The sequence below is a fragment of the Aquarana catesbeiana genome, linkage group LG08, assembly GCF_042186555.1.
Source record: "Aquarana catesbeiana isolate 2022-GZ linkage group LG08, ASM4218655v1, whole genome shotgun sequence".
In the NCBI taxonomy this organism is placed as follows: domain Eukaryota; kingdom Metazoa; phylum Chordata; class Amphibia; order Anura; family Ranidae; genus Aquarana; species Aquarana catesbeiana.
Genome location: NC_133331.1, coordinates 26,426,744 through 26,450,133, shown reverse-complemented (window position 1 = coordinate 26,450,133; position 23,390 = coordinate 26,426,744). Strand labels below are relative to the sequence as shown.

The following is a 23,390-nucleotide window of genomic DNA, read 5'->3' as shown; positions in this document are numbered from 1 at the left end:
TCTTGTGCCCATGATCGCTCATGGCCGGCAGTCATTGCAACCACCCGTCACAAGCATTGGCACCCCCCGCTGTGCAGCGGGCGTGCGCGCCTGTTATCCCGCCTAAAGGGACCGGCATATAGATACGACGGTTCGCTGGATCGTGCCGACCTGCCACAGTATAATGATGGCGGCTGGTCCGCAAGCAGTTAAAGCCAAATTGAAGTCTTACATGTTTTACTTTATAGTACTGTCATAGGTGTGCGCAGTGTATTGCATTAGGGTGTGCACCCCAAAGCTCAAACACAAATGCATATGTATACTATATCCAGTATATATGGTAGTAGGGCAGTGGACAGTGTCAGCAGAGCACTAGACGTGTCCAAGGAAGGGATCCCCATTTGATCCCTTTCTTGGACGTGGTATAAGCGGAAATCTGGAAACGCCTGGGAGAGAGGACATCCTATCTCAGTGATACCGGCCAAGAGGACAGCGTTTGGAATTTAAAGTGTCTGTCACCCCTGCAGGGGTAGTGGGAGCCGGTGAGTGGGGAGCCAAAAGGGGAGCACAGAAGTCACGGATTTTCACCGTTGAGGACACCACAGTCACTTAGCCTTTGGAACTTTTTTGTGCTTTATAGTTTGGGACGCACCACTTGGGAACAGACTTTTTTGCTTTTGGTTTTTTTATTGTTTTGTTTTCCTGACACATTTTTTAGTCCATATGGATATTTTCTAGATCTGGTATACTGTTTGCACTTGTATATGCTGGATTCATCACATCGGGTGCTTATGATATTAGCAGCAGCACCTAGTGGTGATTCTTTGGAACTACCTGTGACATTTAGGCATATGCAATATATTAAGGGTTTTTTACCTTCTTATCACATGTTTGTTGATTTAAATACCCATGGGGTCATTCAATATGAGTTTTGCAGTCACCGTTTGTTTATGGTATAATATATAATTTTATAGGATTCACACTGGTATTTTTCAGCTTTTCACAAAGTTCCACAAGGTAATAGCACACCAATTAAATGACATTGAACATTTCGCCATTCATTTCTATGGGACCAATTTCGCCGCAAAAACTACAATATTTCGTGGACCATTCGGCGAAACGTTCCACAAAGTAATAGCACACCAATCGGGAACAATCCACACCTTCGGTATATTACTGTCTATGTAGTTTAAAAGCTGTGGGAGGAGTTAGGGTGGTATGATCATGGGGTTGTCAGCTTTTGTCAACTCCCACTCTAGTTTTGAACATTTCGCCATTCATTCCTATGGGACCAATTTCGCCGCAAAAACGACGATATTCCGTGAACCATTTGGCGAATGTGTAAAAACTGAGGGAGGAGTTAGGGTGGTAAATTATCAGCATTATCAAGCCTCGCAGATGAAGGTATGGCCACATGCATTTGGGGGGTTTCAGCATCTTGTGTTTACAACCACTGTTTCCTAGCAACGCTCGTGTACTGTTTATGCTTCACACGCACTGCTCAATACACAACACAATGTAATTTCTACACAATACAATTCCTATCAAAACTGCCCCATCATATTGCCACCATCAAAACTGCCCCATCATAATTGCCCCATTAAAACTGCCCCATCAGAATTGCTCTATCAAAACTGCCCCATCATATTCCTCTATTATAAATCAGTACATGGTGTGTCTGTCCCCTCCCCCGGGCTCTGTAATCAGCTGAGATGCTCCAGCCACCTTCCCCCCTGTGTATAACAGAAGCTTTGGTAACCATGGCAACAAAACAAACACTAACAGTACACTCTGATTAATGGCTAAAATTTCCTGAAATGACCTCTAAACAAATGGCCGTATTTTAAAAACTATACATCCTACAGCGGAGATCTTTATATTGTGAGAATCACAAGACCCAGACCTAGATTTTGATGTATAGTATGTCTCTGAAATATTAAAAATGAAGGCACGGTCGCAGTTTAGAAATTGCCCTTCAAATTTGGAGGGGGCTAGAGTGTAGTTTCAATGAATGTCAATGGACGGCGTGAGTTGCAAACAAATGGTCATATTGTGAAAACTATCAGGACTATGGCTTAGCCATGGACATGTTTAGTGGCAGCAGGGATAGCTGAACATTTTGATATAAGATTTGTGTAGGTGGGCTTGAAAATGAGGGAGTGGCGGCAGTTTAGAAATCATGTTCTGATTTTCCAGCTTTTGTCATCTCCCACTCTAGTTTCCCCATTCATTCCTATGGGACCAATTTCGCCGCAAAAACGACGATATTTCGTGAACCATTCGGCGAAACGTTCCACAAAGTAATAGCACACCATTCGGGAACAATCCGCACGTTTCGGTATATTACTTGTCTATGTAGTGTAAAAACTGTGGGAGGAGTTAGGGTGGTAAATTTGGCTATAATAATAAGAACTAGAAAAGGTACAATTTCTGGGGAAATTGTGAAAGTGTTCTTGCCTCTACAACTGGAGTGGGCGGAGTAACTGGGTGGGGTGGAGTGGCTTGAGTAACTGTGAAAAGTGTTAAAAAGCTTAATATTTTAAAAAGTATAAATAGTAGTAAAAAAGTTCCATCATTCGCTGAAAGAGCTGAACATTTTTTTCAAAAGTAATTTTTTTTTTCAAAAATGAATTTTTTTTTATTCAAAAATGATTTTTTTTTCTTCAAAAATGATTTTTTTTTTCTTCAAAAATGAATTTTTTTTTCAAAAGTAATTTTTTTTTTTCAAAGGTAATTTTTTTTTTCAAAAATGAATTTTTTTATTTCAAAAATAATTTTTTTTTCGAAATTATTTTTTTTTTAAAGTAATTTTTTTTTCAAAAATAATTTTTTTTTTCAAAAATATTTTTTTTTCAAATATATATTTTTTTTCAAAAATAATTTTTTTTTTAAAAGTAATTTTTTTTTCAAAAATATTTTTTTTTTTCAAAAATAATTTTTTTTTTTTCAAAAATATTTTTTTTTTTTTTCAAAAATATTTTTTTTTTTTTCAAAAATGATTTTTTTATTTTTTTCAAAAATTATTTTTTTATTTTTTTCAAAAATTATTTTTTTTTTTACATGGGGCGGTCATAATGTTTTGGCTGATCATGGGGTGGTCATAATGTTTTGGCTGATCATGGGGTTGTCAGCTTTTGTCACCTCCCACTCTAGTTTTGAACATTTCGCCATTCATTCCTATGGGACCAATTTCGCCGCAAAAACGTCATTTCGTGGACCATTCGGCGAAACGTTCCACAAAGTAATAACACACCAATCGGGAACAATCCGCTCGTTTCGGTATATTACTTGTCTCTGTAGTGTAAAAACTGTGGGAGGAGTCTACAAGCATTATCAAGTCTAGCAGATGAAGTCACATGCATTTGGGGTGTCTCAGCATCTTGTGTTTACAACCACTGTTTCCTAGCAACACTCATGCCCTGTTTATGCTTCCCAAATACTACTTCATCAAAACTGCCCCATCAGAATTACCCCATCAAAACTGCCCCATCATATTCCTCTATTATAAATCAGTACATGGTGTGTCTGTCCCCTCCCCCGGGCTCTGTAATCAGAGCTGAGATGCTCCAGCCACCTCCCCCCTGTGTATAACAGAAGCTTTGGTAACCATGGCAACAAAACAAACACAGTACACGCTGATTAATGGCTAAAATTTCCTGAAATGACCTCTAAACAAATGGCCGTATTTTAAAAACTATACATCCTACAGCGAAGATCTTTATATTGTGAGAATCACAAGACCCAGACCTAGATTTTGATGTATAGTATGTCTCTGAAATATTAAAATTGAAGGCACAGTCGCAGTTTAGAAATTGCCCTTCAAATTTGAAGGGGCTAGAGTGTAGTTTCAATGAATGTCAATGGACGGCGTGAGTTGCAAACAAATGGTCATATTGTGAAAACTATCAGGACTATGGCTTAGCCGTGGACATGTTTAGTGGCAGCAGGGATAGCTGAACGTTTTGATATAAGATTTGTGTAGGTGGGCTTGAAAATGAGGGAGTGGCGGCAGTTTAGAAATCATGTTCTGATTTTCCAGCTTTTGTCATCTCCCACTCTAGTTTCCCCATTCATTCCTATGGGACCAATTTCGCCGCAAAAATGACGATATTTTGTGAACCATTTGGCGAAACGTTTCACAAAATAATAGCACACCATTCGGGAACAATCCGCACGTTTCGGTATATTACTTGTCTATGTAGTGTAAAAACTGTGGGAGGAGTTAGGGTGGTAAATTTGGCTATAATAATAAGAACTAGAAAAGGTACAATTTCTGGGGAAATTGTGAAAGTGTTCTTGCCTCTACAACTGGAGTGGGCGGAGTAACTGGGTGGGGTGGAGTGGCTTGAGTAACTGTGAAAAGTGTTAAAAAGCTTAATATTTTAAAAAGTATAAATAGTAGTAAAAAAGTTCCATCATTCGCTGAAAGAGCTGAACATTTTTTTCAAAAGTAATTTTTTTTTTCAAAAATGAATTTTTTTTATTCAAAAATGAATTTTTTTTATTCAAAAATGATTTTTTTTTCTTCAAAAATGAATTTTTTTTTCTTCAAAAATGATTTTTTTTTTCAAAAGTAATTTTTTTTTCAAAGGTAATTTTTTTTTAAAAATGAATTTTTTTATTTCAAAAATAATTTTTTTTTCGAAATTATTATTTTTTTTAAAGTAATTTTTTTTTCAAAAATAATTTTTTTTTTTCAAAAATATTTTTTTTTTTCAAATATATTTTTTTTTCAAAAATAATTTTTTTTTTAAAAGAAATTTTTTTTTCAAAAATATTTTTTTTTTTCAAAAATAATTTTTTTTTTTTCAAAAATATATTTTTTTTTTTTCAAAAATATTTTTTTTTTCAAAAATATATATTCTTTTTTTTCAAAAATGATTTTTTTTTTCAAAAATTATTTTACTTTTTTCAAAAATTTTTTTTTTTTTTCAAAAATATTTTTTTTTTTTACATGGGGCGGTCATAATGTTTTGGCTGATCATGGGGTGGTCATAATGTTTTGGCTGATCATGGGGTTGTCAGCTTTTGTCACTTCATACTCTAGTTTTGAACATTTCGCCATTCATTCCTATGGGACCAATTTCGCCGCAAAAACGTCATTTCGTGGACCATTCGGCGAAACATTCCACAAAGTAATAACACACCAATCGGGAACAATCCGCTCGTTTCGGTATATTATTTGTCTCTGTAGTGTGAAAACTGTGGGAGGAGTCTACAAGCATTATCAAGTCTAGCAGATGAAGTCACATGCATTTGGAGTGTCTCAGCATCTTGTGTTTACAACCACTGTTTCCTAGCAACGCTCATGCCCTGTTTATGCTTCCCAAATACTGCTTCATCAAAACTGCCCCATCAGAATTACCCCATCAAAACTGCCCCATCATATTCCTCTATTATAAATCAGTACATGGTGTGTCTGTCCCCTCCCCCGGGCTCTGTAATCAGCTGAGATGCTCCAGCCACCTCCCCCCCTGTGTATAACAGAAGCTTTGGTAACCATGGCAACAAAACAAACACTTATGCCGCGTACACACGGTCGGACTTTTCGTCTACAAAAGTCCAACGGACGCCGACGGACTAAAGCTGGCTGGTAATCCGATCGTGTGTGGGCTTCTCCGGACTTTCAACTGACTTTTTTAGCCTCAAATCCGACGGACTTTAGATTTGAAACATGCTTCAAATCTTTACGTCGTAACTACGACGGACCCCGAAATCCGCTCGTCTGTGTGCTAGTCCGACGGACAAAAACCCACGCTAGGGCAGCTATTGGCTACTGGCTATGAACTTCCTTATTTTAGTCCGGTGTACGTCATCACGTACGAATCCGTCGGACTTTTGTGTGGTCGTGTGTAGGCAAGTCCGTTCGTTAGAAAGTCTGCTGCAAGTCCGCCGAAAGTCCGCCGGAAGTCTGTCGGACAGGCTGTCGGACTTTTGTAGACGAAAAGTCCGACCGTGTGTACGCGGCATAACAGTACACTCTGATTAATGGCTAAAATTTCCTGAAATGACCTCTAAACAAATGGCCGTATTTTAAAAACTATACATCCTACAGCGAAGATCTTTATATTGTGAGAATTACAAGACCCAGACCTAGATTTTGATGTATAGTATGTCTCAGAAATATTAAAAATGAAGGCACGGTCGCAGTTTAGAAATTGCCCTTCAAATTTGGAGGGGGCTAGAGTGTAGTTTCAATGAATGTCAATGGACGGCGTGAGTTGCAAACAAATGGTCATATTGTGAAAACTATCAGGACTATGGCTTAGCCGTGGACATGTTTAGTGGCAGCAGGGATAGCTGAACGTTTTGATATAAGATTTGTGTAGGTGGGCTTGAAAATGAGGGAGTGGCGGCAGTTTAGAAATCATGTTCTGATTTTCCAGCTTTTGTCATCTCCCACTCTAGTTTCCTTATTCATTCCTATGGGACCAATTTTGCCGCAAAAACAACGATATTTCGTGAACCATTCGGCGAAACGTTCCACAAAGTAATAGCACACCATTCGGGAACAATCCGCACGTTTCGGTATATTACTTGTCTATGTAGTGTAAAAACTGTGGGAGGAGTTAGGGTGGTAAATTTGGCTATAATAATAAGAATAATATATATGTGAGATAACAGTAAGTGGTCTTGCTATGCAAGAACACTTAATAAGAACTAGAAAAGGTACAATTTCTGGGGAAATTGTGAAAGTGTTCTTGCCTCTACAACTGGAGTGGGCGGAGTAACTGGGTGGGGTGGAGTGGCTTGAGTAACTGTGAAAAGTGTTAAAAAGCTTAATATTTTAAAAAGTATAAATAGTAGTAAAAAAGTTCCATCATTCGCTGAAAGAGCTGAACATTTTTTTCAAAAGTAATTTTTTTTTTCAAAAATGAATTTTTTTTAATCAAAAATGATTTTTTTTCTTCAAAAATGATTTTTTTTTTCAAAAGTAATTTTTTTTTTCAAAGGTAATTTTTTTTTTCAAAAATGAATTTTTTTATTTCAAAAATAATTTTTTTTTTCGAAATTATTATTTTTTTTAAAGTAATTTTTTTTTCAAAAATAATTTTTTTTTTTCAAAAATATTTTTTTTTTCAAAAATATATATTTTTTTTTTTCAAAAATGATTTTTTTTTTTCAAAAATTATTTTTTTACAAAATTTTTTTTTTTTTTTCAAAAATATTTTTTTTTGACATGGGGCGGTCATAATGTTTTGGCTGATCATGGGGTGGTCATAATGTTTTGGCTGATCATGGGGTTGTCAGCTTTTGTCACTTCCCACTCTAGTTTTGAACATTTCGCCATTCATTCCTATGGGACCAATTTCGCCGCAAAAACGTCATTTCGTGGACCATTCGGCAAAACGTTCCACAAAGTAATAACACACCAATCGGGAACAATCCGCTCGTTTCGGTATATTATTTGTCTCTGTAGTGTGAAAACTGTGGGAGGAGTCTACAAGCATTATCAAGTCTAGCAGATGAAGTCACATGCATTTGGAGTGTCTCAGCATCTTGTGTTTACAACCACTGTTCCCTAGCAACGCTCATGCCCTGTTTATGCTTCCCAAATATTGCTTCATCAAAACTGCCCCATCAGAATTACCCCATCAAAACTGCCCCATCATATTCCTCTATTATAAATCAGTACATGGTGTGTCTGTCCCCTCCCCCGGGCTCTGTAATCAGAGCTGAGATGCTCCAGCCACCTCCCCCCCTGTGTATAACAGAAGCTTTGGTAACCATGGCAACAAAACAAATACTAACAGTACACTCTGATTAATGGCTAAAATTTCCTGAAATGACCTCTAAACAAATGGCCGTATTTTAAAAACTATACATCCTACAGCGAAGATCTTTATATTGTGAGAATCACAAGACCCAGACCTAGATTTTGATGTATAGTATGTCTCTGAAATATTAAAAATGGAGGCACAGTCGCAGTTTAGAAATTGCCCTTCAAATTTGGAGGGGGTTAGAGTGTAGTTTCAATGAATGTCAATAGACGGCGTGAGTTGCAAACAAATGGTCATATTGTGAAAACTATCAGGACTATGGCTTAGCCGTGGACATGTTTAGTGGCAGCAGGGACAGCTGAACGTTTTGATATAAGATTTGTGTAGGTGGGCTTGAAAATGAGGGAGTGGCGGCAGTTTAGAAATCATGTTCTGATTTTCCAGCTTTTGTCATCTCCCACTCTAGTTTCCCCATTCATTCCTATGGGACCAATTTCGCCGCAAAAACGACGATATTTCGTGAACCATTCGGCGAAACGTTCCACAAAGTAATAGCACACCATTCGGGAACAATCCGCACGTTTCGGTATATTACTTGTCTATGTAGTGTAAAAACTGTGGGAGGAGTTAGGGTGGTAAATTTGGCTATAATAATAAGAACTAGAAAAGGTACAATTTCTGGGGAAATTGTGAAAGTGTTCTTGCCTCTACAACTGGAGTGGGCGGAGTAACTGGGTGGGGTGGAGTGGCTTGAGTAACTGTGAAAAGTGTTAAAAAGCTTAATATTTTAAAAAGTATAAATAGTAGTAAAAAAGTTCCATCATTCGCTGAAAGAGCTGAACATTTTTTTCAAAAATTATGATTTTTTTTTTCAAAAATTATTTTATTTTTATTTTTTTCAAAAATTATTATTTTTTTTTCAAAAATTATTTTTTTTTTTTTCAAAAATTTTTTTTTTTTTTTCAAAAATATATATTTTTTTTTTTACATGGGGCGGTCATAATGTTTTGGCTGATCATGGGGTGGTCATAATGTTTTGGCTGATCATGGGGTTGTCAGCTTTTGTCACCTCCCACTCTAGTTTTGAACATTTCGCCATTCATTCCTATGGGACCAATTTCGCCGCAAAAACGTCATTTCGTGGACCATTCGGCGAAACATTCCACAAAGTAATAACACACCAATCGGGAACAATCCGCTCGTTTCGGTATATTACTTGTCTCTGTAGTGTAGAAACTGTGGGAGGAGTCTACAAGCATTATCAAGTCTAGCAGATGAAGTCACATGCATTTGGAGTGTCTCAGCATCTTGTGTTTACAACCACTGTTTCCTAGCAACGCTCATGCCCTGTTTATGCTTCCCAAATACTACTTCATCAAAACTGCCCCATCAGAATTACCCCATCAGAATTACCCCATCAAAACTGCCCCATCATATTCCTCTATTATAAATCAGTACATGGTGTGTCTGTCCCCTCCCCCGGGCTCTGTAATCAGCTGAGATGCTCCAGCCACCTTCCCCCCTGTGTATAACAGAAGCTTTGGTAACCATGGCAACAAAACAAACACTAACAGTACACTCTGATTAATGGCTAAAATTTCCTGAAATGACCTCTAAACAAATGGCCGTATTTTAAAAACTATACATCCTACAGCGAAGATCTTTATATTGTGAGAATCACAAGACCCAGACCTAGATTTTGATGTATAGTATGTCTCTGAAATATTAAAAATGAAGGCACAGTCGCAGTTTAGAAATTGCCCTTCAAATTTGGAGGGGGCTAGAGTGTAGTTTCAATGAATGTCAATGGACGACGTGAGTTGCAAACAAATGGTCATATTGTGAAAACTATCAGGACTATGGCTTAGCCGTGGACATGTTTAGTGGCAGCAGGGATAGCTGAACGTTTTGATATAAGATTTGTGTAGGTGGGCTTGAAAATGAGGGAGTGGCGGCAGTTTAGAAATCATGTTCTGATTTTCCAGCTTTTGTCATCTCCCACTCTAGTTTCCCCATTCATTCCTATGGGACCAATTTCGCCGCAAAAACGACGATATTTCGTGAACCATTCGGCGAAACGTTCCACAAAGTAATAGCACACCATTCGGGAACAATCCGCACGTTTCGGTATATTACTTGTCTATGTAGTGTAAAAACTGTGGGAGGAGTTAGGGTGGTAAATTTGGCTATAATAATAAGAATAATATATATGTGAGATAACAGTAAGTGGTCTTGCTATGCAAGAACACTTAATAAGAACTAGAAAAGGTACAATTTCTGGGGAAATTGTGAAAGTGTTCTTGCCTCTACAACTGGAGTGGGCGGAGTAACTGGGTGGGGTGGAGTGGCTTGAGTAACTGTGAAAAGTGTTAAAAAGCTTAATATTTTAAAAAGTATAAATAGTAGTAAAAAAGTTCCATCATTCGCTGAAAGAGCTGAACATTTTTTTCAAAAGTAATTTTTTTTTTCAAAAATGAATTTTTTTTATTCAAAAATGAATTTTTTTTATTCAAAAATGATTTTTTTTTCTTCAAAAATGAATTTTTTTTTCTTCAAAAATGATTTTTTTTTTCAAAAGTAATTTTTTTTTCAAAGGTAATTTTTTTTTAAAAATGAATTTTTTTATTTCAAAAATAATTTTTTTTTCGAAATTATTATTTTTTTTAAAGTAATTTTTTTTTCAAAAATATTTTTTTTTTTTCAAAAATATTTTTTTTTTTCAAATATATTTTTTTTTCAAAAATAATTTTTTTTTTAAAAGAAATTTTTTTTTCAAAAATATTTTTTTTTTTCAAAAATAATTTTTTTTTTTTCAAAAATATTTTTTTTTTTTTTCAAAAATATTTTTTTTTTCAAAAATATATATTCTTTTTTTTCAAAAATGATTTTTTTTTTCAAAAATTATTTTACTTTTTTCAAAAATTTTTTTTTTTTTTCAAAAATATTTTTTTTTTTACATGGGGCGGTCATAATGTTTTGGCTGATCATGGGGTGGTCATAATGTTTTGGCTGATCATGGGGTTGTCAGCTTTTGTCACTTCATACTCTAGTTTTGAACATTTCGCCATTCATTCCTATGGGACCAATTTCGCCGCAAAAACGTCATTTCGTGGACCATTCGGCGAAACATTCCACAAAGTAATAACACACCAATCGGGAACAATCCGCTCGTTTCGGTATATTATTTGTCTCTGTAGTGTGAAAACTGTGGGAGGAGTCTACAAGCATTATCAAGTCTAGCAGATGAAGTCACATGCATTTGGAGTGTCTCAGCATCTTGTGTTTACAACCACTGTTTCCTAGCAACGCTCATGCCCTGTTTATGCTTCCCAAATACTGCTTCATCAAAACTGCCCCATCAGAATTACCCCATCAAAACTGCCCCATCATATTCCTCTATTATAAATCAGTACATGGTGTGTCTGTCCCCTCCCCCGGGCTCTGTAATCAGCTGAGATGCTCCAGCCACCTCCCCCCCTGTGTATAACAGAAGCTTTGGTAACCATGGCAACAAAACAAACACTTATGCCGCGTACACACGGTCGGACTTTTCGTCTACAAAAGTCCAACGGACGCCGACGGACTAAAGCTGGCTGGTAATCCGATCGTGTGTGGGCTTCTCCGGACTTTCAACTGACTTTTTTAGCCTCAAATCCGACGGACTTTAGATTTGAAACATGCTTCAAATCTTTACGTCGTAACTACGACGGACCCCGAAATCCGCTCGTCTGTGTGCTAGTCCGACGGACAAAAACCCACGCTAGGGCAGCTATTGGCTACTGGCTATGAACTTCCTTATTTTAGTCCGGTGTACGTCATCACGTACGAATCCGTCGGACTTTTGTGTGGTCGTGTGTAGGCAAGTCCGTTCGTTAGAAAGTCTGCTGCAAGTCCGCCGAAAGTCCGCCGGAAGTCTGTCGGACAGGCTGTCGGACTTTTGTAGACGAAAAGTCCGACCGTGTGTACGCGGCATAACAGTACACTCTGATTAATGGCTAAAATTTCCTGAAATGACCTCTAAACAAATGGCCGTATTTTAAAAACTATACATCCTACAGCGAAGATCTTTATATTGTGAGAATTACAAGACCCAGACCTAGATTTTGATGTATAGTATGTCTCAGAAATATTAAAAATGAAGGCACGGTCGCAGTTTAGAAATTGCCCTTCAAATTTGGAGGGGGCTAGAGTGTAGTTTCAATGAATGTCAATGGACGGCGTGAGTTGCAAACAAATGGTCATATTGTGAAAACTATCAGGACTATGGCTTAGCCGTGGACATGTTTAGTGGCAGCAGGGATAGCTGAACGTTTTGATATAAGATTTGTGTAGGTGGGCTTGAAAATGAGGGAGTGGCGGCAGTTTAGAAATCATGTTCTGATTTTCCAGCTTTTGTCATCTCCCACTCTAGTTTCCTTATTCATTCCTATGGGACCAATTTCGCCGCAAAAACAACGATATTTCGTGAACCATTCGGCGAAACGTTCCACAAAGTAATAGCACACCATTCGGGAACAATCCGCACGTTTCGGTATATTACTTGTCTATGTAGTGTAAAAACTGTGGGAGGAGTTAGGGTGGTAAATTTGGCTATAATAATAAGAATAATATATATGTGAGATAACAGTAAGTGGTCTTGCTATGCAAGAACACTTAATAAGAACTAGAAAAGGTACAATTTCTGGGGAAATTGTGAAAGTGTTCTTGCCTCTACAACTGGAGTGGGCGGAGTAACTGGGTGGGGTGGAGTGGCTTGAGTAACTGTGAAAAGTGTTAAAAAGCTTAATATTTTAAAAAGTATAAATAGTAGTAAAAAAGTTCCATCATTCGCTGAAAGAGCTGAACATTTTTTTCAAAAGTAATTTTTTTTTTCAAAAATGAATTTTTTTTAATCAAAAATGATTTTTTTTCTTCAAAAATGATTTTTTTTTTCAAAAGTAATTTTTTTTTTCAAAGGTAATTTTTTTTTTCAAAAATGAATTTTTTTATTTCAAAAATAATTTTTTTTTTCGAAATTATTATTTTTTTTAAAGTAATTTTTTTTTCAAAAATAATTTTTTTTTTTCAAAAATATTTTTTTTTTTTCAAAAATATATATTTTTTTTTTTCAAAAATGATTTTTTTTTTTCAAAAATTATTTTTTTACAAAATTTTTTTTTTTTTTCAAAAATATTTTTTTTTTACATGGGGCGGTCATAATGTTTTGGCTGATCATGGGGTGGTCATAATGTTTTGGCTGATCATGGGGTTGTCAGCTTTTGTCACTTCCCACTCTAGTTTTGAACATTTCGCCATTCATTCCTATGGGACCAATTTCGCCGCAAAAACGTCATTTCGTGGACCATTCGGCAAAACGTTCCACAAAGTAATAACACACCAATCGGGAACAATCCGCTCGTTTCGGTATATTATTTGTCTCTGTAGTGTGAAAACTGTGGGAGGAGTCTACAAGCATTATCAAGTCTAGCAGATGAAGTCACATGCATTTGGAGTGTCTCAGCATCTTGTGTTTACAACCACTGTTCCCTAGCAACGCTCATGCCCTGTTTATGCTTCCCAAATATTGCTTCATCAAAACTGCCCCATCAGAATTACCCCATCAAAACTGCCCCATCATATTCCTCTATTATAAATCAGTACATGGTGTGTCTGTCCCCTCCCCCGGGCTCTGTAATCAGAGCTGAGATGCTCCAGCCACCTCCCCCCCTGTGTATAACAGAAGCTTTGGTAACCATGGCAACAAAACAAATACTAACAGTACACTCTGATTAATGGCTAAAATTTCCTGAAATGACCTCTAAACAAATGGCCGTATTTTAAAAACTATACATCCTACAGCGAAGATCTTTATATTGTGAGAATCACAAGACCCAGACCTAGATTTTGATGTATAGTATGTCTCTGAAATATTAAAAATGGAGGCACAGTCGCAGTTTAGAAATTGCCCTTCAAATTTGGAGGGGGTTAGAGTGTAGTTTCAATGAATGTCAATAGACGGCGTGAGTTGCAAACAAATGGTCATATTGTGAAAACTATCAGGACTATGGCTTAGCCGTGGACATGTTTAGTGGCAGCAGGGATAGCTGAACGTTTTGATATAAGATTTGTGTAGGTGGGCTTGAAAATGAGGGAGTGGCGGCAGTTTAGAAATCATGTTCTGATTTTCCAGCTTTTGTCATCTCCCACTCTAGTTTCCCCATTCATTCCTATGGGACCAATTTCGCCGCAAAAACGACGATATTTCGTGAACCATTCGGCGAAACGTTCCACAAAGTAATAGCACACCATTCGGGAACAATCCGCACGTTTCGGTATATTACTTGTCTATGTAGTGTAAAAACTGTGGGAGGAGTTAGGGTGGTAAATTTGGCTATAATAATAAGAACTAGAAAAGGTACAATTTCTGGGGAAATTGTGAAAGTGTTCTTGCCTCTACAACTGGAGTGGGCGGAGTAACTGGGTGGGGTGGAGTGGCTTGAGTAACTGTGAAAAGTGTTAAAAAGCTTAATATTTTAAAAAGTATAAATAGTAGTAAAAAAGTTCCATCATTCGCTGAAAGAGCTGAACATTTTTTTCAAAAATTATGATTTTTTTTTTCAAAAATTATTTTATTTTTATTTTTTTCAAAAATTATTATTTTTTTTTCAAAAATTATTTTTTTTTTTTTCAAAAATTTTTTTTTTTTTTTCAAAAATATATATTTTTTTTTTTACATGGGGCGGTCATAATGTTTTGGCTGATCATGGGGTGGTCATAATGTTTTGGCTGATCATGGGGTTGTCAGCTTTTGTCACCTCCCACTCTAGTTTTGAACATTTCGCCATTCATTCCTATGGGACCAATTTCGCCGCAAAAACGTCATTTCGTGGACCATTCGGCGAAACATTCCACAAAGTAATAACACACCAATCGGGAACAATCCGCTCGTTTCGGTATATTACTTGTCTCTGTAGTGTAGAAACTGTGGGAGGAGTCTACAAGCATTATCAAGTCTAGCAGATGAAGTCACATGCATTTGGAGTGTCTCAGCATCTTGTGTTTACAACCACTGTTTCCTAGCAACGCTCATGCCCTGTTTATGCTTCCCAAATACTACTTCATCAAAACTGCCCCATCAGAATTACCCCATCAGAATTACCCCATCAAAACTGCCCCATCATATTCCTCTATTATAAATCAGTACATGGTGTGTCTGTCCCCTCCCCCGGGCTCTGTAATCAGCTGAGATGCTCCAGCCACCTTCCCCCCTGTGTATAACAGAAGCTTTGGTAACCATGGCAACAAAACAAACACTAACAGTACACTCTGATTAATGGCTAAAATTTCCTGAAATGACCTCTAAACAAATGGCCGTATTTTAAAAACTATACATCCTACAGCGAAGATCTTTATATTGTGAGAATCACAAGACCCAGACCTAGATTTTGATGTATAGTATGTCTCTGAAATATTAAAAATGAAGGCACAGTCGCAGTTTAGAAATTGCCCTTCAAATTTGGAGGGGGCTAGAGTGTAGTTTCAATGAATGTCAATGGACGACGTGAGTTGCAAACAAATGGTCATATTGTGAAAACTATCAGGACTATGGCTTAGCCGTGGACATGTTTAGTGGCAGCAGGGATAGCTGAACGTTTTGATATAAGATTTGTGTAGGTGGGCTTGAAAATGAGGGAGTGGCGGCAGTTTAGAAATCATGTTCTGATTTTCCAGCTTTTGTCATCTCCCACTCTAGTTTCCCCATTCATTCCTATGGGACCAATTTCGCCGCAAAAACGACGATATTTCGTGAACCATTCGGCGAAACGTTCCACAAAGTAATAGCACACCATTCGGGAACAATCCGCACGTTTCGGTATATTACTTGTCTATGTAGTGTAAAAACTGTGGGAGGAGTTAGGGTGGTAAATTTGGCTATAATAATAAGAACTAGAAAAGGTACAATTTCTGGGGAAATTGTGAAAGTGTTCTTGCCTCTACAACTGGAGTGGGCGGAGTAACTGGGTGGGGTGGAGTGGCTTGAGTAACTGTGAAAAGTGTTAAAAAGCTTAATATTTTAAAAAGTATAAATAGTAGTAAAAAAGTTCCATCATTCGCTGAAAGAGCTGAACATTTTTTTCAAAAGTAATTTTTTTTTTCAAAAATGAATTTTTTTTAATCAAAAATGATTTTTTTTTCTTCAAAAATGATTTTTTTTTGCAAAAGTAATTTTTTTTTTCAAAGGTATTTTTTTTTTTCAAAAATGAATTTTTTTTATTTCAAAAATAATTTTTTTTTCGAAATTATTATTTTTTTTAAAGTAATTTTTTTTTTCAAAAATAATTTTTTTTTTTCAAAAATATTTTTTTTTTCAAATATATTTTTTTTTCAAAAATAATTTTTTTTTTAAAAGAAATTTTTTTTTCAAAAATATTTTTTTTTTCAAAAATAATTTTTTTTTTTTTCAAAAATATTTTTTTTTTTTCAAAAATTATTTTTTTACTTTTTTCAAAAAATTTTTTTTTTTTTCAAAAATATTTTTTTTTTTTACATGGGGCGGTCATAATGTTTTGGCTGATCATGGGGTGGTCATAATGTTTTGGCTGATCATGGGGTTGTCAGCTTTTGTCACTTCCCACTCTAGTTTTGAACATTTCGCCATTCATTCCTATGGGACCAATTTCGCCGCAAAAACGTCATTTCGTGGACCATTCGGCAAAACATTCCACAAAGTAATAACACACCAATCGGGAACAATCCGCTCGTTTCGGTATATTACTTGTCTCTGTAGTGTAAAAATTATTTTTCTGGTGCAAAACATTGCAAAGTTATTTACACGTTTATGCTTTTTTTTTTTTTTTTAATGCAATACTAATAAAATAACAAACAAAAGGAAAAATTGTTGAAGTAGTAATGGTTAAAAATGAAAAAGTTATACCTGGGAAAAAAAATATCTGACTAAAAATAAAGCTAAGAGGAGAAATGATAATTAGGGGTTAAATATGAACACATTTTAATGTATTTCTATTTTTTACTTGTAATGTTGCTTTAACTGACCTCATATGCAGATGCAAGGTTCCACTTTTGCCTCGTTTCCACTGAGCGGATCGGTTCGGTTTGGTACGGTACGCTATTTTGAGTGTTTCCATTATGAAAGCAGGCCCATACAACCGAACTGAACCGCACCATTCAGGGTCCTGCTTCAGATGTGGGGCCATAGAAAATGGTACGGTACGGTTAGGGTGCAGCTGTAAGGTCTTATATAGACAGGTATGTGGCTTTCCTAATCAAGTCCAATCAGTATAATCAAACACAGCTGGACTCAAATGAAGGTGTAGAACCATCTCAAGGATGATCAGAAGAAATGAAGAGCACCTAAGTTAAATATATAAGTGTCACAGCAAAGGGTGTGAATACTTAGGACCATGTGATATTTCAGTTTTTCTTTTTTAATAAATCTGCAAAAATGTCAACAATTCTGTGTTTTTCTGTCAATATGGGGTGCTGTGTGTACATTAATGAGGAAAAAAATAAACTTAAATGATTTTATCAAATGGCTGCAATATAACAAAGATTGAAAAATTTAAGGGGGTCTGAATACTTTCCGTCCCCACTGTGTATAATATATCTAATATATATATATATGTCCAACCTCAATGAACTGTCTAATTGGGCGACTATGTGGCAGATGAGGTTTAATGTTAAGAAATGTAAAATTATGCACTTGGGGGCTAAGAATATGCATGCATCATACATGGTGGTGGAGAAGGATCTGGGGGTTTTGGTAGATCATAAGCTCAATAATAGCATGCAATGCCAAGCTGCGGTTTCCAAAGCTAGCAAAGTCCTTTCTTGTATTAAGAGAGGTATGGAATCCAGAGAGAGAGATATCATCTTGCCCCTGTTCAGATCATTAGTAAGACCTCATCTGGAATATGCAGTTCAGTTTTGGGCACCAGTTCTCAAAAAGGATATCAAGGGAACTGGAGAAAGTGCAGAGAAGGGCAACCAAACTGATAAGAAGCATGGAGCAGCTCAGCTATGAAGAAGGATTAGAGCAGTGGTTCTCAACTCCAGTCCTCGGGACCCACCAACAGGTCAGATTTTACGTATTACCTTGGGGAGTTGCAGACTAGAATACTGCAATCACTGAGCAGCAAGTGATATCACCTGTGATGTATTTCGGCTATCTTGCAAACCTGGCCTGTTGGTGGGTCCTGAGGACTGGAGTTGAGAACCACTGGATTAGAGGAACTGAATGTATTCACTCTTGAGAAGAGGAGAATAAGGGGGGATATGATCAACATGTTCAAATATAGTGAACTTGGTGTTGAGTTATTCTCTTTACGGTCAACCCAGAGGACACGGGAGCACTCTTTACGTCTAGAGGAAAAGAGATTTCATCTCCAAATACGTTTCTTCACAGTAAGAGCTGAAAATGTGGAATAGACTCCCGCCAGAGGTGGTTCTGGTAAGCTCAGTAGATTACTTTAATAAAGGCCTGGATACTTTCCTAAATGTACATAATATAACTGGGTACTAACATTTATAGGTAAAGTTGATCCAGGGAAAATGTGATTGCCTCTTGGGGGATCAGGAAGGAACTTTTTCCCCTGCTGTAGCAAATTGGAGCATGCTCTGCTGGAGTTTTTTGCCTTCCTCTGGATCAACTGAGGCTATAAAATTGGGTATATTGGATTGTACAATATTTTTTATTTTATTTATTTACTGTTTTTAAGGTTGAACTGGATGGACTTTTCAACCTGACTATGTATGTAAATATATATATATATATATATATATATATATATATATATATATATATATATATATATATACACACACACACACTCTGCAGATCTACATTCTACAATGCATTCCATGGTGTACTATTTCAAATCTACTTCAGGCAGTGTATTTGATATATACAGTGGGGATCTAAAGTATTCAGACCCCCTTAAATTTGTCACTCTTTGTTATATTGCAGCCATTTGCTAAAATCATTTAGGTTAATTTTTTTCCCTCATTAATGTACACACAGCACCCCATATTGACAGAAAAACACAAAATTGTTGACATTTTTGCAGATTTATTAAAAAAGAAAAACTAAAATATCACATGTATCACATAAGTGTTCATCCGGCATTACAATGGGGTGTAAAAGATGTAGGTCTATGGTTGAATTTATGCCTCCCGCCTAGACCTGTACAGCCTCGTCAGTCACCTAGTTCTTCCACTGCTTACTCTACCCCACCATATAAGAAAGGGATTTGTTTTGCATATAATGATAGCCAGAGTAAATGGCTTTATTCATGTAAGTACAAACATGAATGTGCTTTTTGCTCGGGAGCACACCCGATAGCTAAGTGTTTTCAGAAATTATCGTCCCTTTCCCATCAACAATCCAGAGAATCTGCTAGTAAAATCCAGATCACCAGTGAACCTGGAAAATATTCTACCTTGGCTCACAATTTACCCAGATTGGCAGAAACTAATGCCTTTAATTGAAGGTTTTTCACAGGGTTTTAAAATTCCTACATTTGAGGGTATAGGTTGTGAAGTTGTACATAATTTGCCCTCAGTGGACAACCTGATTTCAATTGTTGAAAATAAGCTGCTTAGAGAAATTGATGAAGGCAGAATGGCAGGACCTTTTGAGCATCTTCCTTTTGATAGATTGAGAATTTCTCCTTTAGGGATCATTCCCAAAAAAGAGCCCAAAGAGTATAGACTAATACATCAATATTTATCATATCCTTATGGTAATTCCTTGAATGATCAAATTGACCCTTCATTATCTTCCATATCTTATGTATCCTTTGATTCAGCAATAGTAAAACTTAGATCTATAAGTGAAGGTGCGTTGTTAGCTAAAGCGGACATAAAATCTGCTTTTAGACTTCCTCCCATACACCCTGATTGTTTTTACACGTTAGGTATTTATTTTCAAGGAAATTATTATATTGATAAATGTCTGCCCATGGGGTGCTCTTTAGCCTCTTTTTATTTTGAGGCTTTCAACATTTTTAGAATGGATAATTATAAAAGAAACAAATTCAGATTTAATAATACATTACTTGGATGACTTTTTATTTCTGGGTAGCAGAAATTCTGGAGAATGCAGTTATTTATTAAATACCTTTTTCAATATTTGTAAATATTTTAATATTCCTTTATCGGTAGAAAAAACTGTTGGTCCAGTGTCGTGTTTAGAATTTTTAGGTGTGACTGTTGATTCCTTAGATATGGAATTTAGACTTCCTTTAGATAAAATTGAAATGATTCCCTATCATAGTGGAAGTGGAAATATGGGGTACTGCCTTTGAAAACAGGTGATTAATTGTTAGTACTGACAATAAAGGCATAGTGTATACAATCAATTGCCTTCCATCCAAGTCTCCTCCAGTTAATAAACTGCTGAGATATTTCATTATTTAAATGTCTTTCATTGAAGATGTGGATTAAAGCACAATTTATTTTGGGAAGAGAGAATAGTTTGGCAGACTCACTTTCTCGATTACAGATGGATCGTTTTTATCGTCTGATGCAGGAAGCAGGTCTACAAGGAGTTCCTTGCCCTCGTCACTTATGGGACGGGATATAGTATTTGACTATATCCAACACTCTTTAGCTACATCTACATGGTTAAGTTATATTACATCTTGGATACATACATACATACATACGTACATAATGGATTAGGAGGGTGGCGTCCCTGCATCCCTAATAGAGCAGCCGCCACTGCCTAATGCCCTCAACAAGTTAAAACAAATAAGTAATCAGTGTATACAGTATATAGAGATTTTCACAGTACAACAATAAACTTCTGCTGAATGATTATAGAATTTACCTTGTCAGCAGTCAGCTCCTTTTCTGGTTTCATTAACACCACACTCTGATCTACCACCCTGAGACCACAGAGAGAGCCAGGAGCAGCCAAAACCTGGAGAGACACATTTGATCCTGGGAGGACCTCTTCTGGTGAGAAGCCGAATGATACCTGGTAAGGTGATAAATGACAACAATTATATTATAAAATAAGAGTATTGTTTTAAAGTGTTTGGCCCTGCTGAAGAAATTTACTCACACAATTGGGCCTCGTGATCATTGTTTCTAGTATAGAAAGGTATAAGAAATCCATTTTTTTTTTATTTGTCAAGTAGGTTTATATTTAGGTTGGCCATACACTAATCAACATTGGTCTAGCAGGAACTGTCCAAATTTTGATCAGTGTGTGGGCTTCCATGCTTGACAGAAGTTGATTGTTTAATTGACTACAGGGGGTCCCCTAGTTACAAACATCCAACTTACAAATGACTCCTACTTACAAACGGAGGGAGACAACAGGAAGTGAGAGGAAATCTACCCCTAGGAAGGGAAATTCACTCCTGTAAGAGCTATTATGGGGAAAAGGTACCTCCACTGATGCTTTATCACCAAGGCTTGTTTGCACAACAACCCAAAATTTTCAAAATCCAATTGTCATTGGGACAGAAAGTGAGGTGAAATCTTCTGAACAGGGGCACACACCGCAAAACATATGTTACAGGGGTGGTAACCCTTCCCTATGCTACCCAAAAAGCTTAAAAATAGTTTTTTTGGCTGGAGCTACACTTAAAAAATGTACCTGTTCCGACTTACAAACAGATTCAACTTAAGAACAAACCTAAACTTGTTTGTAACCCGGGGACCCCCTGTATTTTTGAAGAGACAGCAGTAGGGTGTTATACCATGTAAGCCATCAACAAAAGTGAAAGTTTGGATATAGGGTAATACTAACTATTGGCTAACTGTGTTGTGATCTTTCAAGGCACATTGGCATCTTCTTCAAACAAAATGAACTGATAGTAAAAACACTCAACTTACACCTGAGACAGTAAAAAAGAGAAATATAAGGATAAGTAGATATGGGTCAGTGTCTCTGTGAGATGGAAATGCCTCTGTTTAACTGGGACAGTGATCCATATTTATCTTAGGAGACATATTGGTTGAACTAGATGGACTTGTGTCTTTTTTCAACCAGACTATGTAACTGTATAACAAAGCAGCCATTTAGGAGGACATTTTGGTGGATGATATGAGGTAGATGCAGAAGATTGTGATATGACCACATTGGTGTTCCTTTGGTTGTGGCAGCAGGGATAATTCTGCCCATTTTGTGGGGTTGTGTTGGTCCTCTGTGGGTATTACCCTCTTCCCTCACCTCTTGGCCTCTTTGGACTGGTTGGGCACCTAGACAATAATTTGATACTTGATTTATATATTAGCTGAAAATTACTCCAGACCTACACCCAGCATTCTGAAGAAATGAATGTTGTTCATGAAACACATTGAGAGAAAACATTCTGGGTTTTGGAAACGTTTTAAATATTAATACGCACAATAGCAATTTAATGATTATTTGAAATGACACCTGAAAAGAATCAAAGTGATGTGTACAGTATGTGATGTGTATGGTTTAACTGTCTTCAACCATTTTTGAATGGAATTATCAGCGGTAATGTGATTTTATTATATAACAGTCGTTTATGATGTATGATTAAAAGATATGAATTTTAGATTTGGTTGTATTTCAGAATAAATAGTTGTACCAAAAAAGTCCTATTTAGTATTGCAGTTTTCAGGAATCAATAAATAGCATCACTATAAATCCAAACTTCTACTTTTGTTGATGGCTTACTTGGTATAACACTCAACTGATGCTTTTTGGTGACAACTGTCTGAGCGGAGATATCCCCTTGCTTTTGGAGAGATCTTTGGGTTAATTTACTAATGAATTAAACAGATGTATGGGTTTGTTTTTTTAGAATCATACTTACCTAGATGGATGCGGCTTCCGATGGCACCTCTAACACTGAGAACTGAGCGATCTAACACTACTGAACGCTCAGTTCTCAGCTGCTGCTGTTCCCTGCTCTGACACCCCCCCCACGCTCACTGGAGCGCTGGGATGTGGAGGGGACGGTTGAGCCAGTTGAGCTGGGTTCTGGTCCAGGCATGTAGGTGGATTCCGACTCCATTTTCACGATCTTGCCCGAGCCTGGACCAGCTCTGTGATGTCAGCTGACAGTGGGCTTCAACGGGTCACGGGAGAGCAATTCCCTGCTCTGACACCCCCCCCACGCTCACTGGAGCACTGGGATGTGGAGGCGACGGTTGTGCCGGTTGAGCTGGGTTCTGGTCCAGGCATGTAGGTGGATTCTGACTCCATTTTCACGATCTTGCCCGATCCTGGACCAGCTCTGTGATGTCAGCTGACAGCGGGCTTCAACGGGTCACGGGAGAGCAATTCGTTCTCCTCAGGAGAAGTAGTGAGTATTCCCGTAGTGTTACCCTTCTTCCCACCACCAGAAAGCTTGACTCCTAAACTAGGTCACTGCCCATTTCTTGACAGGAACACATCTCTAAGTATCTGCTTCCCAGGTAAAATTTCAGCCAAGCATCCATAGGAATGAAAGAAGACTCTGAACTGAACATTTTAGATTTAACAGTTTTTTAGAGTAGGTTGATACATAAAGGTGCCCTTGGGTCACTTTAGAAATAGGGATGAGCTTCGAGTTCGAGTCGAACTCATGTTCGACTCGAACATTGGCTGTTCGCAAGTTCGCCGAACAGCGAACAATTTGGGGTGTTCGCGGCAAATTCGAATGCCGCGGAACACCCTTTAAAAGTCTATGGGAGAAATCAAAAGTGCTAATTTTAAAGGCTAATATG

The 23,390-nt window shown here is 37.0% G+C and overlaps 1 protein-coding gene across 4 annotated transcripts in view; it reads right to left on the bottom strand.

Annotated features, from left to right (window-relative positions):
• LOC141105644 (alpha-2-macroglobulin-like) overlaps nt 1-23,390 on the bottom strand; it is a 317,621-nt gene that overhangs the window by 134,459 nt on the left and 159,772 nt on the right. For all 4 annotated transcript variants that reach the window (XM_073595620.1, XM_073595618.1, XM_073595617.1 and 1 more), the window contains exon 15: nt 20,527-20,676. In XM_073595620.1, coding sequence (XP_073451721.1) covers nt 20,527-20,676 — 150 coding nt within the window. The remainder of the gene's footprint in view (nt 1-20,526; nt 20,677-23,390) is intronic.